The sequence below is a fragment of the Bombina bombina genome, chromosome 2 (genome assembly GCF_027579735.1).
Source record: "Bombina bombina isolate aBomBom1 chromosome 2, aBomBom1.pri, whole genome shotgun sequence".
In the NCBI taxonomy this organism is placed as follows: Eukaryota; Metazoa; Chordata; class Amphibia; order Anura; family Bombinatoridae; genus Bombina; species Bombina bombina.
Genome location: NC_069500.1, coordinates 340738549 through 340756865, shown reverse-complemented (window position 1 = coordinate 340756865; position 18317 = coordinate 340738549). Strand labels below are relative to the sequence as shown.

Genomic DNA, 18317 nt, shown 5'->3' with positions numbered 1-18317 from the left:
ACATCAGTGCCTTTTACTGTGTCATTGGCAAGGAGGTTGTGTGAGTGGTCTGGGTAGCTTAATAACGCACCAGAGATGAAAAAAAAAGAGAAAGGAATGATTAACCCTTAAATGAAGAATGGAATTTCCATTCTGCCTTAAAAGCGCTGGGCTTAAACACCTACATTTCTTTCATACAGGTAGTGAGAGTCCACGATCCATTACTCTTGGTAATAACTCTTCCCTACTACCAAGTCAGAACATGTTGTGATCTGAGATATCGCAGAAAATGCAGCATGAAAGAATGGGATATATGCAGGAACTGCTCAACATCAGGCTGTTCTCTTCAAACAGCATTGTGCTCTGGCTGCACTGTGTACGTTTTCCTTAACACTGCAGCGAGAGCAAAGCTTTAAAAAAAAAAAAAGAACACTCAGTGCACTGATTGATCTCAGTATTTTTTCAACTACACTCCCTAGCCTTTCCAGGTCTGCAAAGCTGCACCTTTTTATTACTACATTTTACCTTTACTATGAATTGTTGGACCAAAAGCAAAGAAAACAAATTTATTCAAGAGACTTTTTAAAAAACCTAACAATTTTTCCCCCTCTGCAACAAATTTGCAATGCCATTTCCAACTGCTGCAATATATTACTAAACTTTGAAAATTGCTTTATTCTGCAGTTAATCAACACACTGCAATTGTGCTTTAGTGTAACTGCCTAATTTAAAATTTAATTTAATTTTAAAACAACCTGCAGAAATTGTTTCACTAAAATATATTGCATCGCAGAAAGTCAAAGATTTTCTGGCTCTGGGTTCCCTACCCACTAGTAGGAGGTAAAGATTCCCAAACACAAGAGCTCTATAAAACCTCTCCTACCTCACAGGTACCTCAGTCTTGTCTTTTCCGCCACTGGAGGTGGTTGAAGAATGAAGATGTGCATTTGATCCTTCAAAGAGGGGCTTTCGGTCTATGTTGAGGCCCGTTTTCCTCTCGGAGTACTGTTTTGTCAGAGGGATGTATATGGGTATGGTTTGTGACGCTCTATTTCACCTCATGGAAAAGTTTGTCACATACCTTCCATAGTGGTCGCAGGGACTTGTCTTTTGCCTACTTTTATGGATCTACAATAAGGTTATGCCTTTTTTCAGGATTCCTGGAGTTTCTTTTCCAGATCCCTGGGTTCTGAATATTGTTTCCCAGGGTTATTGGATAGGTTTCAGAACAAGGCCTCCCAGAAGAAGTTTTTTTTTTCTGTCCAGTGTTCTAATGAATCCCTTAAAGGCCCAATCCTTTTTTCAGTCAGATTTGGAGCTATGGGAGTGATCGCTTGAGTTCCTTTGCAGGAACATGGGATGAGATTTTATTCAAATCTCTTCATTGTTCCAAAGAAGGAAGGTACTTTTAGACCAGTGAAATCTCTGAACAGGTTTGTCAGAATTCCTACTTTCAAAATGGAAACTTTTCAGACTATTCTGCCTTTTTGTTCAGCACTCTCAGATTATGTCCACAACAGGTTTAAAAGATGCTCCTCTTCATGTTCCAATTCACATGGAACATTATCAGTTTCTGAAGTTTTGTCTTTCTAGACAAGCATTTTCAGTTTGTTGCTCAATGTTTGGTCTGGCTACAGTTCCAAGAATTTTCACAAAAGTTCTGGGGGTCCTATTGTCTGTGATCAGAGTTTAGGGTATTGCAGTGTTTCCTTACTTGGACACAATATCTTGGTTCAAGCTGCATCTTTTCATATTAGCAGAATCAGATACCAACAGACTGTTGTTGTTTTTTCAACAGAATAGCTGGAAGATTAATTTTCCAAAGAGTTCTTTGGTGCTTTAGACAATGGTTACTTTTCTGGGGTTTCAAATAGATTTAGTCTCCATGAGTCTTTCTCTAACAGATCAGAGAAGGCTAAAATTGATGTTAGCTTGTCCGAAATTTAGTCTCTCTCTCTTCCCTCCGTTGCTGTATTGGGTCTCATGATTGCAGCTTCATATGCAATTCCATTTGCTCAATTTCACGAGACCTCTTCAGCTTTGTATGTTTTCTCAGTGGGTCAGGGATTATACTCTATCTCAAAAGATTTTTCTGGATCACAGTACAAGTCAGTCTATAACTTAGTTTCTGGATCATTAGTTAATTATTCAGGGCGCTTCTTTTGCTCATTTTGCCTGGACTGTGATCACTACAGATGCAAGTCTTTCAGGTTGGTTTGCTGTTTGGTGGTCCCTGAGAGAAGAAGGGGTTTGGGCTCCTCCGGAGGTGAGGTTGCAAATAAATGTTCTAGAACTCTTTGCTATTTTCAGAGTTCTTTAGACTTAGCCTCTTTTGAAATGGGAGTCTCATCTCAGACAATGTCAGAGCAGTGGGGAAACCATCTGGGTGAAACCCACAGTTTCCTAGTCATGAGGAAAGTTTCTCTAATTCTCTCATGGGAAGAAGTAATTTCCTGTCTAGTCTCTGCAGTTCATATTCCAGGAGTGAACAGGGAAATTGTCTCTTCACCAAGTTGTGTTCAATTAGATTGTGGTCTCCCAGAGATAGATCTGATGGCTTCTCGTTTTAACAATGGACATCCCAGTTACTTTTCGAGGTCCAGGGACCCTCAAGTGGAGTTTGTGGATGCTCTAGTAGCTCATTGGTCATTTAATCTTGCCTATCTATTTCCTCCTCTGGTCCTTCTTCCTAGAGTGGTTTCCAAGATAAGGCTAGAGAAATTGACAGTAATCATGATTATCCCATCTTGGCATTGCAGGATTTGGTATGCAGATCTGGTTCAGATATCCAGTTATCCTCCTTGGCCTCTTCTGCTTCCTCCAGACTTTCTGCCTCAAAGCATGTTTTTCCATCCGGATCTAAAATCGCTAAGCTTGATCGCAAGGAGTTTGAACGTTTAGTTCTTAAGCAATGAGATCTCTCAGGTTCTGTGATTGAAGCTTTAATCCAGGCTAATGAGCCTGTGACTATGAAGATTTATCATAAAGTCTGGAAGGCTTTTATTGCTTGGTGTATAAATGGTTTTTATACACCATGGTTATTCCTGGCATTCCTATAATTTTGCAGTTCTTACAGGATGGTTTTGATAAGGGCCTATCTGCCAGTTCTGTTAACAGGCAGATTTCTGCTTTTTCAGTTTTGTTTTATAGGAAGATTGCTAATCTACCTGGCAATCATGGTTTTCTTCAGGCTTTGTCACAAATTAAAGGGACCTTATACACTCATTTTTTTCTTTGCATAAATGTTTTGTAGATGATCTATTTATATAGCCCATAAAGGTTTTTTTTTTTTTTTAAATGTATAGTTTTGCTTATTTTTAAATAACATTGCTCTGATTGTCAGACTCCTAACCAAGCCCCAAAGTTTTATGAGAATACCGTCGGCTACCTTCTCCAGCTTGCTCCTGTTTGTGTAAAGGGTCTTTTCATATGCAAAGAAGGGGGAGGGGGGAGTGTCTTATTTCTCACTTGCAGTGGGCTTTCCAGCTACCTTTTCAACAGAGCTAAACTGAGAGCTTCTAAGTAAGTTTTTAAACAGTTTTATACTGGATTTTTATGTCATTATCTGTGCATCTTATTCTTTATAGTAGTGTCTATTACATGCAATTATATGAAAATGAGTGTATACTGTCCCTTTAAGCCTATGGTTAAGCCAATTTCTCCTCCCTGTAGTCTTAAAGTGATATAAAATCTCTTCTTTGGATAAACAGATCTGATATATAGGCAGAGTTTAATCAGTTTTAATGAAGATGCGCTATAACTTACTTTTTTTATGGAGATATGAAATTCAAATACCCCGCGCTCTGGCTGCCCATTTCAAAATTAATCTTTTTTTGTGAGCTAACTGTTTGAACTGTTCTGCAGCGCTCTAGCTGCAACAAAAGTGCCATATGACTAGAGCACTGATTGGAGAACAGTTCAAACTGTTAGCTCAGATTACTTTTGAAATGGGCAGCCGGAATGCGTGGTATTTTCGTTTCATATCTGCATTAAAAAGTTGAGAGAAAAAAGGGGGGGGGGGGGGCGTGAGGGCGCTAATGAAAGCTGAAGAAATCTAGTAGTAAATATTAAACACTGTGTGTGTGTGTATATAGAGAATTTTTTTTTCTTTCTTAGTTGATTATTTGAAGTTTTTATTTATTATCAGAGTGTTATTTTATTTAGATATTGTGTTATACTTTGTACTGTGTGACCTTTAGGATACAATATAAACAATTTTAATAATTTTTCAAAATGTGGAGTAAGTGCACTGTGATATAGTTCATATAATTTGTGTTATATATTCCATATGTGTAGACTACAAATTTCTAAAATGACGATGTTATCAGAATAACTAAATGCAAATATTAGTATACATATTTCACACAGATATATTCAGAAATCACTTGGAAAGAGAATATGTCTTAATAGAAGTTATTTATTGTAGCCATATAAAATCAGATTTAATAATCTAGAATAAAGGGACGTCTCCCCATAAGAAAAATATAGAAAATAAAAGCTAAAGCCTAATAACAATTAAAATTTTGATCCTTGATAATTTCCCGCAACTCTGTATAACAAGGGAGTCTTTGCAGTAAGAATTTCCAATTGCCGTTTTTTTTTTAACAGAAATATTTCTTATTATGGGAATAAAGTCTTTACAAAGTCAATGTAAATTGTGTAATATTCAGTCCCAAACTTGGCAGTTAGAAGCAAGAACAAATGAGTATTGTGATACTTGGGGTATGAGTTACCTTCTCCCTTTGTGACAGGTTCAGTCACTGCTTCTTTCCTCAATGCGACTGCAGACTCAGACCCGCCGCGTGTAGTCGGCGTCTGACGTCACTGCCTGGTCTTTGATCTTCTCATCCGTTACAAAGTAACAATCCGGCTCTTTAATTCTTCAGAACCTCTGTATTCCAGCAAGATCCTGCACTTAGTGTTTATACACGCTGGAAAGGAATACCCAAAAGATGTGATGTAGTTGTAGTTAGTAGTGGAAATAACCCGGGTTACACTGTCTTAACAGTTTTCCAATTGCTTGAAATAAAGACTTTTAAAGAGTCACTTGGTACCACCGAGGGTCACAGGAGTCACTGGAGGCCAAGCTGCAGCTGGAAACCTAGGTTATAACAGTACACTATCCATTCTTTTATGGAGACAAAAGGCCCAAATTCTCTAAAGCTCTTGGGTTTACGAGATTATCTAAAAAGCCTTGTCAGTATGAAGAGGTTCTTAAAATAATTTTAATTTGAGAGCTGTTTATTTTGCTATGCAAGGTTCTTGATGTGAATGAGAGACCTCTTTAAAAAATTTTTTATATATACATTTAAAATTGGGGGAGGTAAAACGTGAGTTTAAAATCCTCCACTACGCACACAATATAGAGAATAACTTGTGTAGTTCATTAACAAATCTAGACAGGCCACAAGGCTTGTTTTTCCCACAGAAAAGCTCTGAATTACATTGTTTCCAATGCAGCAAAGGATTCTGGGTAAGATATGCAAATGAGGTTCACAATGACATACTTTTTTTACTTCAAGTCTGCTTTTATGCAGTCTAGCTTTACGCCAAAGCATCGCTGTTCACACAGCTTATAAGCTTAGCTTGGGTTAGTGCAGTGACTCAGAACCATCCTAGGACAGCCTGGTTTGTGGTGTTTGCCACTCATCAGCTGGTAGAAGGTTTGAATCTATAAGCTGTGTGAACAGCGATGCTTTGGCGTAAAGGTAGTCTTTGTGAAAGCAGACTTGAAGTAAAAAAGTGTGTCATTTGCATATCTCACCCAGAATCCTTTGCTGCATTGGAAACAATGTAATTCAGCATTTTTTTGTGGGAAAAACAAGCCTTGTGGCCTGTCTGGATTTGTTAATGAACTACACAATGAGTTATTCTCTATATAAATTATATTGTGTAATTTCTTTCCATTCTGGCAAGTTTTTGAAAATTGGGTCCTAGAATTGTACATTACTTTATATAATATTTAAACAGCAAATAAAATTCTATAATGCCATCTGTATGTTATTTTCAGGCTAACATTTGCTTTTAATTAGTGTTTCATGTTTTAATAGTGACCAAAATCTGTTATGTTTATACGTTTGAATACAGGAGGAATGGAGCAGTGACGCACATAAAGATCCAGAACACTGGTGACTATTATGATTTATATGGAGGAGAGAAGTTTGCCACACTCGCTGAACTTGTTCAGTATTACATGGAACACCATGGGCAGCTGAAGGAAAAGAATGGGGATGTTATTGAGCTGAAGTATCCACTGAATTGTGCTGACCCCACTTCTGAAAGGTATGGTGACTGCAGATTGTTATATTAACTTGAACTGTGACTTATTGTCAGTCCTAAGGTACCTATAATATATGGTTTGTCTGAATACCCTGCTGGCCAAATGACATAGTCCTGTTAGAGGTTCTTGCAATAATGGGAAATCCCTGCCTTGTAATGTTCTTGTTGACTTGTCTGTTACATAGGTGGTACCTCATTAATATTGGCGGTTCCATTTCAGGTGGTTTCATGGGCATCTGTCAGGGAAAGAAGCTGAGAAACTCTTAACAGAAAAGGGTAAACATGGCAGCTTTTTAGTGCGTGAGAGCCAGAGTCACCCTGGAGATTTTGTTCTTTCTGTACGCACCGGAGATGACAAAGGAGAAAGCAATGATGGCAAGTCCAAGGTGACGCATGTCATGATACGATGTCAGGTAAATTTAGTATTATTCAAGTCGCACCTAGTTTTGTTTTTTCCCCCCTTTCTTTTACTACTTGCACAACACTGAAAAGCTCCTAATACATTCTTCTATTGTAATAAAAAAGGGTGAAGGATAATTACAGTGGTGCATTTACTTTCAATCAGGGCAATGTTTAACATGCTTTAATGTGTGCATTTTGCACTCCCCCCCCCCCCCAAAAAAAAAAAAAGTTAAATTAAAATGTACCTTTTTATACAAACATCTGTCCTGTTCCCTTGAGTTTTACATTTTTTAAATTAAAACTAACTAGACTATTACAGGATAACATTACCAACACATCAGAGCTAAGTTACGTGAAAAAGGGGCAATGAACGTATCTTGCAAGGTTGTTTTATTACACATAAATACACATTTTATCTAAAAAAATCTCAAGGTGTTTACTGTTAATTGTGAGTCATAAGGTGTATAAGAGTCACATCGTTTTTACTTGCTGTGTTATTCTTTGCACCAATATTAAGCTACTTATCTTGTTGCAAACTATTATTTTGCTCACAGCATTAAAAGAAGAATTTATTTTAGTGTTTGGTATAGTAGCCAATCCTGAAATACCCCAAATGGGCTACATTTTAGAGATATTAAACCCAAAATGATTCAGATAGAGCTTGCAATTTTAAACAATTTTCTAAATTACTTCTACTATCAATTTTTCTTCATTCTCCTGGCATCTTTTATTGAAAAACAGGGAAGTAAGCTCAGGAGCATGCACGTGTCTAGAGCACCACTATATGGCAGCAGTTTTGTAAGAATGTTATCCATTTGTAAGAGCACTAGATGGCTACGTAGGGATCTCTTAAACACAGAATATCATGGCAATGAAGCATATTTGACAATAGAAGGGAATTGGAAACTTTTTTTAAACTGATATGCTCTGTCTGAATTACAAAAGAAAATGTTTGGGTTTCATATCCCTTCAAGGATTGATATACTGGAGAACTGGTGAGGTGGTCACAAAGATTGCCTTGCTGATTAATTAATGCAATGTTTTTCTAAAAATCTTCCATGGGACGTGAAGGTGTTGGGACTAAGAAACACAATTATAACCAAATTTATTTAACTGAAAATTAATGGATAGACCAAATTTAAAATTAAATATTTTTAATCTTCAATATACAGCAAGATTTTCCAAAATATATACATAAACAAAGCAATTTATTGGGTTTTCTAATCTAGGATGTAAAATATGATGTTGGCGGAGGAGAGAAATTTGATTCTCTGACAGATCTTGTGGAACACTACAAGAAGAACCCTATGGTTGAGACGCTAGGAACCGTTCTACAGTTGAAGCAGGTGCAAGAGAAGAAAACCTTAATAACAATAATTTTTCTGTTTTTTTTTTTTTCTCCCAAATTTATTTTTATTATTGATACTATTGTTTTTTTTATTATTTTTGTTTAGCCTTTAAATACAACACGAATCAACGCAGCAGAAATTGAGAGCCGGGTAAAAGAACTTAGCAAACCAGCAGAGACTGCAGATAAATTTAAGCAGGGTTTCTGGGAAGAATTTGAGGTAAGTGATCACACAAGCCTTTTATTTATTCATTGGATACAGAGTGCACATGACTTTTAGCTCTTTCTATTTGAACAGTGTTTGTATCTTGGGCAATTGATTTAGGCATTTACTGTTTGTTCTTGTGTAACATAAAAAAAAAGTGCGCCTCTTGATACATCTATGCATAATATTTAAACTAGTTATGTATGACTCTACTGAGGCCAAATTTGAAAAATACTTCTAATCTAAATATTTTCTGTATTTTTCTAAATATTAGTAACTAAATTAGTAATTTTTTTCTGTATTTATCCTGCTCTTATATATTTATTTTTTCTTTTAAAATCTTTTATCTTCATGGGTTAGCCAATATAGCTGAAATTAATCATATCTCTGAATCTTCCATATCTTTGGTTGTGTCTTTATATAACACTCAGTATGCTCTCTTGATTTTGTCTTATTTCTTTATTTTAAAAAATAAAATAAGATTATTAGAGACGGGAAGATTTCCTGATTTTAGGCTTTGATTGTGTGTGTGTAAACCTTACTTATTTTTAGTATGTGACATGTAGGGACATAAGCCGGGAAATCTTGGTAAATAAGATTTGAAGGACTCTGCATTTAATCTCACTGTAAAATGTTTACCTGATGAAAATAAAAATTTGAGAACATGTGTCATTAAAAAATCCTTTTTTTTTTCTTTTTCAAATGCTCATATCTTTGGAGTGGAATGACCTATTTTACTTAAATTAGGACTTGGGATCACCACAAAACTAGAAATTTTGAAGTGATTAGGTTTGGTAGTTTCTTTCATGTAATTAGCAAGAGTCCATGAGCTAGTGACGTATGGGATATACATTCCTACCAGGAGGGGCAAAGTTTCCCAAACCTCAAAATGCCTATAAATACACCCCTCACCACACCCACAATTCAGTTTTACAAACTTTGCCTCCTATGGAGGTGGTGAAGTAAGTTTGTGCTAGATTCTACGTTGATATGCGCTCCGCAGCAGGTTGGAGCCCGGTTTTCCTCTCAGCGTGCAGTGAATGTCAGAGGGATGTGAGGAGAGTATTGCCTATTTGAATGCAATGATCTTCTATGGGGTCTATTTCATAGGTTCTCTGTTATCGGTCGTAGAGATTCATCTCTTACCTCCCTTTTCAGATCGACGATATACTCTTATATATATATACCATTACCTCTGCTGATTTTCGTTTCAGTACTGGTTTGGCTTTCTACAACATGTAGACGAGTGTCCTGGGGTAAGTAAGTCTTATTTTCTGTGACACTCTAAGCTATGGTTGGGCGCTTTTTTTTATAAAGTTCTAAATATATGTATTCAAACATTTATTTGCCTTGACTCAGGATGTTCAACATTCCTTATTTTCAGACAGTCAGTTTCATATTTGGGATGATGCATTTGAATCAATCATTTTTTCTTACCTTAAAAAATTTGACTTTTTCCCTGTGGGCTGTTAGGCTCGCGGGGGCTGAAAATGCTTCATTTTATTGTGTCATTCTTGGCGCAGACTTTTTTGGCGCAAAAAATCTTTTCTGTTTCCGGCGTCATACGTGTCGCCGGAAGTTCCGTCATTTTTGAGGTTCTTTTGCGCCAAAAATGTCGGCGTTCCGGATGTGGCGTCATTTTTGGCGCCAAAAGCATTTAGGCGCCAAATAATGTGGGCGTCTTATTTGGCGCTAAGAAAAATATGGGCGTCGCTTTTGTCTCCACATTATTTAAATCTCATTTTTCATTGCTTCTGGTTGCTAGAAGCTTGTGCTTTGGCATTTTTTCCCATTCCTGAAACTGTCATTTAAGGAATTTGATCAATTTTGCTTTATATGTTGTTTTTTCTCTTACATATTGCAAGATGTCTCATGTTGCATCTGAGCCAGAAGATACTTCAGGAAAATCGCTGCCTGGTGCTGGAACTACCAAAGCTAAGTGTATCTGCTGTAAACTTTTGGTAGCTGTTCCTCCAGCTGTTGTTTGTATTAAATGTCATGACAAACTTGTTAATGCAGAAAATATTTCCTTTAGTAAAATACCATTACCTGTTGCAGTTCCATCAACATCTAATGTTCAGAGTGTTCCTGATAACATAAGAGATTTTGTTTCTGAATCTATTAAGAAGGCTATGTCTGTTATTCCTCCTTCTAGTATACATAAAAAGTCTTTTAAAACTTCTCTTTATCCAGATGAATTTTTAAATGACCATCATCATTCTGATTCTAATGATTCTTCTGGTTCAGAGGATTCTGTTTCAGAGGTTGATGCTGATAAATCTTCATATTTATTTAAAATGGAATTTATTCGTTCTTTACTTAAAGAAGTCCTAATTGCATTAGAAATTGAGGATTCTGGTCCTCTTGATACTAAATCTAAACGTTTAGATAAGGTCTTTAAATCTCCTGTAGTTATTCCAGAAGTTTTTCCTGTTCCTGGTGCTATTTCTGAAGTAATTTCCAGGGAATGGAATAAATTGGGTAATTCATTTACTCCTTCTAAACGTTTTAAGCAATTATATCCTGTGCCGTCTGACAGATTAGAATTTTGGGACAAAATCCCTAAAGTTGATGGGGCTATCTCTACCCTTGCTAAACGTACTACTATTCCTACGGCAGATGGTACTTCCTTTAAGGATCCTTTAGATAGGAAAATTGAATCCTTTCTAAGAAAAGCTTATTTGTGTTCAGGTAATCTTCTTAGACCTGCTATATCTTTGGCGGATGTTGCTGCAGCTTCAACTTTTTGGTTGGAAACTTTAGCGCAACAAGTAACAGATCATGATTCTCATAACATTATTATTCTTCTTCAACATGCTAATAATTTTATCTGTGATGCCATTTTTGATATTATCAGAGTTGATGTCAGGTTTATGTCTCTAGCTATTTTAGCTAGAAGAGCTTTATGGCTTAAAACTTGGAATGCTGATATGTCTTCTAAATCGACTCTACTTTCCCTTTCTTTCCAGGGTAATAAATTATTTGGTTCTCAGTTGGATTCTATTATCTCAACTGTTACTGGTGGGAAAGGAACTTTTTTACCACAGGATAAAAAATCTAAGGGTAAAAACAGGGCTAATAATCGTTTTCGTTCCTTTCGTTTCAACAAAGAACAAATGCCTGATCCTTCATCCTCAGCAGCAGTTTCAGTTTGGAAACCATCTCCAGTCTGGAATAAATCCAAGCCTTCTAGAAAAGCAAAGCCAGCTTCTAAGTCCACATGAAGGTGCGGCCCTCATTCCAGCTCATCTGGTAGGGGGAAGATTACGTTTTTTCAAAGAAATTTGGATCAATTCTGTTCACAATCTTTGGATTCAGAACATTATTTCAGAAGGGTACAGAATTGGTTTCAAGATAAGACCTCCTGCAAAGAGATTCTTTCTTTCCCGTGTCCCAGTAAACCCAGTGAAAGCTCAAGCATTTCTGAAATGTGTTTCAGATCTAGAGTTGGCTGGAGTAATTATGCCAGTTCCAGTTCTGGAACAGGGGCTGGGGTTTTATTTGAATCTCTTCATTGTACCAAAGAAGGAGAATTCCTTCAGACCAGTTCTGGATCTAAAAATATTGAATCGTTATGTAAGGATACCAACATTCAAAATGGTAACTGTAAGGACTATCCTGCCTTTTGTTCAACAAGGGCATTATATGTCTACAATAGATTTACAGGATGCATATCTGCATATTCCGATTCATCCAGCGCACTATCAGTTTCTGAGATTCTCTTTCCTAGACAAGCATTACCAGTTTGTGGCTCTGCCGTTTGGCCTAGCAACAGCTCCAAGAATTTTTACAAAAGTTCTTGGTGCCCTTCTATCTGTAATCAGAGAACAGGGTATTGTGGTATTTCCTTATTTGGACGATATCTGGGTACTTGCTCAGTCTTCACATTTAGCAGAATCTCATACGAATCGACTTTTGTTGTTTCTTCAAAATCATGGTTGGAGGATCAATTCACTAAAAAGTTCATTGATTCCTCAGACAAGGGTAACCTTTTTGGGTTTCCAGATAGATTCAGTGTCCATGACTCTGTCTTTGACAGACAAGAGACGTCTAAAATTGATTTCAGCTTGTCGAAACCTTCAGTCACAATCATTCCCTTCGGTAGCCTTATGCATGGAAATTCTAGGTCTTATGACTGCTGCATCGGACGCGATCCCCTTTGCTCGTTTTCACATGCGACCTCTTCAGCTCTGTATGCTGAACCAATGGTGCAGGGATTACACAAAGATATCTCAATTAATATCTTTAAAACCGATTGTACGACACTCTCTGACGTGGTGGACAGATCACCATCGTTTAGTTCAGGGGGCTTCTTTTGTTCTTCCGACCTGGACTGTAATTTCAACAGATCCAAGTCTTACAGGTTGGGGAGCGGTGTGGGGGTCTCTGACAGCACAAGGGGTTTGGGAATCTCAGGAGGTGAGATTACCGATCAATATTTTGGAACTCCGTGCAATTTTCAGAGCTCTTCAGTCTTGGTCTCTTCTGAACAGAGAATCGTTCATTTGTTTTCAGACAGACAATGTCACAACTGTGGCATACATCAATCATCAAGGAGGGACTCACAGTCCTCTGGCTATGAAAGAAGTATCTCGAATTCTGGTTTGGGCGGAATCCAGCTCCTGTCTAATCTCTGCGGTTCATATTCCAGGTATAGACAATTGGGAAGCGGATTATCTCAGTCGCCAAACGACTGGTCTCTTCACCCAGAGGTATTTCTTCAGATTGTTCAAATGTGGGAACTTCCAGAAATAGATCTGATGGCTTCTCATCTAAACAAGAAACTTCCCAGGTATCTGTCCAGATCCCGGGATCCTCAGGCGGAGGCAGTGGATGCATTATCACTTCCTTGGAAGTATCATCCTGCCTATATTTTTCCGCCTCTAGTTCTTCTTCCAAGAGTAATCTCCAAGATTCTGAAGGAATGCTCGTTTGTTCTGCTGGTAGCTTCAGCATGGCCTCACAGGTTTTTGGTATGCGGATCTTGTCCGGATGGCCTCTTGCCAACCGTGGACTCTTCCGTTAAGACCAGACCTTCTGTCGCAAGGTCCTTTTTTTCCATCAGGATCTCAAATCCTTAAATTTAAAGGTATGGAGATTGAACGCTTGATTCTTGGTCAAAGAGGTTTCTCTGACTCTGTGATTAATACTATGTTACAGGCTCGTAAATCTGTATCTAGAGAGATATATTATAGAGTCTGGAAGACTTATATTTCTTGGTGTCTTTCTCATCATTTTTCCTGGCATTCTTTTAGAACTCCGAGAATTTTACAGTTTCTTCAGGATGGTTTAGATAAAGGTTTGTCCGCAAGTTCCTTGAAAGGTCAAATCTCTGCTCTTTCTGTTCTTTTTCACAGAAAGATTGCTAATCTTCCTGATATTCATTGTTTTGTACAAGCCTTGGTTCGTATAAAACCTGTCATTAAGTCAATTTCTCCTCCTTGGAGTTTGAATTTGGTTCTGGGGGCTCTTCAAGCTCCTCCGTTTGAACCTATGCATTCATTGGACATTAAATTACTTTCTTGGAAAGTTTTGTTCCTTTTGGCCATCTCTTCTGCCAGAAGAGTCTCTGAATTGTCTGCTCTTTCTTGTGAGTCTCCTTTTCTGATTTTTTTATCAGGATAAGGCAGTGTTGCGAACTTCTTTTGAATTTTTACCTAAGGTTGTGAATTCCAACAACATTAGTAGAGAAATTGTAGTTCCCTCATTATGCCCTAATCCTAAGAATTCTAAGGAGAAATCATTGCATTCTTTGGATGTTGTTAGAGCTTTGAAATATTATGTTGAAGCTACTAAGAATTTCCGAAAGACTTCTAGTCTATTTGTCATCTTTTCCAGTTCTTGAAAAGGCCAGAAAGCTTCTGCCATTTCTTTGGCATCTTGGTTGAAATCTTTAATTCATCATGCCTATGTTGAGTCGGGTAAAACTCCGCCTCAGAGGATTACAGCTCATTCGACTAGGTCAGTTTTCTACTTCCTGGGCGTTTAAGAATGAAGCTTCGGTTGATCAGATTTGCAAAGCAGCAACTTGGTCTTCTTTGCATACTTTTACTAAATTCTACCATTTTGATGTGTTTTCTTCTTCTGAAGCAGTTTTTGGTAGAAAAGTACTTCAGGCAGCTGTTTCAGTTTGAATCTTCTGCTTATGTTTTCATTTAAACTTTATTTTGCGTGTGGATTATTTTCAGCAGGAATTGGCTGTCTTTATTTTATCCCTCCCTCTCTAGTGACTCTTGCGTGGAAAGATCCACATCTTGGGTAGTCATTATCCCATACGTCACTAGCTCATGGACTCTTGCTAATTACATGAAAGAAAACATAATTTATGTAAGAACTTACCTGATAAATTCATTTCTTTCATATTAGCAAGAGTCCATGAGGCCCACCCTTTTTTTGTGGTGGTTATGATTTTTTTGTATAAAGCACAATTATTCCAATTCCTTATTTTTTATGCTTTCACACTTTTTTCTTATCACCCCACTTCTTGGCTATTCGTTAAACTGATTTGTGGGTGTGGTGAGGGGTGTATTTATAGGCATTTTGAGGTTTGGGAAACTTTGCCCCTCCTGGTAGGAATGTATATCCCATACGTCACTAGCTCATGGACTCTTGCTAATATGAAAGAAATGAATTTATCAGGTAAGTTCTTACATAAATTATGTTTTTTGAGATATTTGAAATTGCAAAAGTGGAAAATGCCATTCGGACAAGTGTATCCAAAAATCAGCTGCATGGATTTTTCTAAAAGTTGGTATTTGAATAGATTGTGTTGTGATGATCTGCTGTTGCACTGGGTGAACATTTTGTCCTGATTAGGATATTTTTGAGTTATTTTACACTAAAATCCACAATGGCGCGATAAATATATTTTTGCTTGTGCATGTTGCTTGTTTTGTGAACACTGAATCTGTGTGCTGAGTAAGGTGAGAACAGCTGCGCATTATAAATTCTATTTTTCAAATGATCATATCTTTTGGAGTGAAATGACATATCTGGCTGAAATTTAGTTTGGGACTTTTGAATCACTACAAAACTTTATAAAGGAAAATTTCATGCAATTTGGTTAAAATAATGTAAACTCAACATACTTGTTAATACAATATTGTCAAACAATTCAAAATAGGGGACTTTAATTCATGGTTTTCCAAATTCTATTAATAAAGATTAAAAATGACCTTTTCTCTTTGTTTTCATGCCCGCTGTATAGTCTCTCTCCATTTGAAAGATTGACAGCAACCATTGCAAATCAGCTTTTCCCCCCGGGGCGTTCAATCCCTTTTTACATACGTCATGCACTTCTTCTGCGCATGCGTTAGACCATTATCTCCCTTCTAGAAGCGATGCTTTAACGCATGCGCAGACTAAGTATGGCTGATTTCTGTGCATGCTATTGAACATTAGCTCACATACAGAAGCAATGAGCATTTACGCTGTGAGAAAACAGGGCTCTATTGTATGCACAGACAAAGTATGGCAGGATTAAACGCAAGCGCATAAAGAATAGCTCCACGGGTGCGCACTTCACGGTGACGTATAGAGCGAGGGTGGCCGCTCTAAACGTCACTGTGGGAGGAGGAAATTCGAAATTGGAAACAAGTTAGTTATCAAAATATATAATAAATACTAATTTATTTATTTTTTAAACTAACTGTTTTAATACACAATTGTGGAAAATCATTTTTTTGGTAGGCTGAGCTATTTGAGGTTGAATAAACAGGGTTATGAGTTTAAAATCCCATAGATTTAAAGTGCCATAAAACATGTTGAGATGTCAGTCTGCATATCCTAAAATTGCTAATTAAGTAAAAGTAGATTGCATGAAAAAAATGTTTCAAATTTTTTGGCAAGTATTTTCATAAATAAGCGAAGAAAACTTACAAAGCCATGCTGGCTGATCTACCCTTCCTCCCTCAGGTGCATGTGCACAGCTCAGCATATCAGATTTATTGTATAGTGTTGTATATTAATCAATCACTGTGTGTGGTGCACAGCTCAACATTTCAGACTTATTGTATAGTGTTTGTATAGTAATCAATCATTGCATGTATGTGCACAGCTCAGCGTGTCAGACGTATTGCATAGTGTTGTAAAGCAATCAATCGCTGTGTGTGGTGTAAGCTCAGCATGCCATACTAATTGTATAGTGTTGTATAGGGATGCACCGATATTGGTCCTATCCCACTTCAGCCGAAAGAGGGCCAAACCGACCAAAAATGACTCACTGCGGTACCGCGATATTTCACCGTTCATTTGGTTTCATTACTTGCTTAATAGAATGTAGAGTCAGCAATAAGTGCACCGCTGACACATCCAAAATAACGCATAAGTGTTGTGAAAGCATGCAGTAGCCTGTCATAAGGTAATTCTTGGAGAAAAAGAATAAATCTTTGATACAGCAGAAACATGCTTATAGCAGGTGCTTACTTTGATGGTTTTTATATCACACTCTGACATATTTTTGGTTTACACTGATATATTAAATCTTAGATGTGCACTTTCCCGTTATTATGGGTTTTTTTGTCTACAAACAAATAGCAAATGGCAATTTTTAACTAATTTAATTTATTGTATTAATGAAAATGTGTTTATTTGTTAGAGACATAAAAACATGCAAATTTTTTTGTTTTATTTGAAATTATCTTTGATTTAAAAAGGATAATTAACTAACGGCTAGATTACGAGTTTTGCGGTATGAGTGAAAAAGCAGCGTTTAGGCTCTTTTTCACTACCGCTGGTATTACGAGTCTTGCAGGTTTAGCTGCACCGCACACTTTTTTGGCCTTAACGCAACGTAATTACCGCAGCTTTCAAAAGTTATTTTTCAATGGGACTTCCTTTGCGCCGATATTACGAGTCTGCCTGGGAGGCCAAAAAGTGAGCGGTACAGCCTATACCGCCAAGATCGATACCGTAAACTGAAAGTCAGTAGTTATGGGTTTTACGCTACATAGCTGTAGCATAAAACTCATAACTAAAGTGCTAAAAAGTACACTAACACCCATAACTACCTATTAACCCCTAAACCGAGGCCCTCCCGCATCACAAACACTAAAATAAATTTATTAACCCCTAATCTGCCGCTCCGGACTTCGCCTCCACTATAATAAACATATTAACCCCTAAACTGCCACACTCCATGCATTGCAAACACTAGTTAAATATTATTAACCCCCTAACATCGCTGCCACCTACCTACATTTATTAACCCCTAATCTGGCTGCCACCAATGTCGCCGCCACTATACTAAAGTTATTAACCCCTAACCCCCACTAACTTTAATGTAATTAAAATAAATCTAAATAAAAACCTACTATTAATAACTAAATAATTCCTATTTAAAACTAAATACATACTTACTTGTGAAATAAAACCTTAGCTAGCTACAATATAACTAATAGTTACATTGTAGCTAGCTTGGGTTTTATTTTTATTTCACTGGCAAGTTTGTATTTATTTTAACTAGGTAGAATAGTTACTAAATAGTTATTAACTATTTACTAACTACCTAGCTAAAATAAATACAAATTTACCTGTAAAATAAAACATAACCTGTCTTACACTACACCTAACCTTACACTACAATTAAATAAATTACATAAATTAAATACAATTAACTAAATTACAAAAAAGCACTAAATTACACAAAAAAATTATAAATGATCAGATATTTAAACTAATTACACCTAATCAAATACCCCTATCAAAATAAAAAAGCTCCCCCAAAATAAAAAAAAAACCTAGCCTAAACTAAACTACCAATAGCCCCTTAAAAGGACCTTTTGCGGGGAATCAGGCACGGAGCGGGTCCCATCTTCAAGACCTACCCGGCGCGGAGCATCCTCTTCAATCGATGTCTTCTTCCGAATGAGGTTTCCCCTTTAAATGACATCATCCAAGATGGCGTCCCTTAGATTCCGATTGGCTAATAGATTTCTATCAGCCAATCGGAATCTAAGGGGGTGACGTCATTTAAAGGGAAACCTCATTCGGAAGAAGATGTCGATTGAAGAGGATGCTCCGCGCCGGGTGTCTTAAAGATGGACCCGCTCCGCGCCGGATGGATGAAGATAGAAGATGCCAGCTTGGATGAAGATTTCTGCCGCT

General features: G+C 37.2%; 1 protein-coding gene across 2 annotated transcripts in view; it reads left to right on the top strand.

Annotated features, from left to right (window-relative positions):
- The window catches only part of PTPN11 (protein tyrosine phosphatase non-receptor type 11), a 147177-nt gene that overhangs the window by 30286 nt on the left and 98574 nt on the right, over nucleotides 1–18317 (top strand). For both annotated transcript variants that reach the window (XM_053701697.1, XM_053701696.1), the window contains exons 3-6: nucleotides 6067–6261; nucleotides 6479–6671; nucleotides 7890–8006; nucleotides 8115–8228. In XM_053701697.1, coding sequence (XP_053557672.1) covers nucleotides 6067–6261; nucleotides 6479–6671; nucleotides 7890–8006; nucleotides 8115–8228 — 619 coding nt within the window. The remainder of the gene's footprint in view (nucleotides 1–6066; nucleotides 6262–6478; nucleotides 6672–7889; nucleotides 8007–8114; nucleotides 8229–18317) is intronic.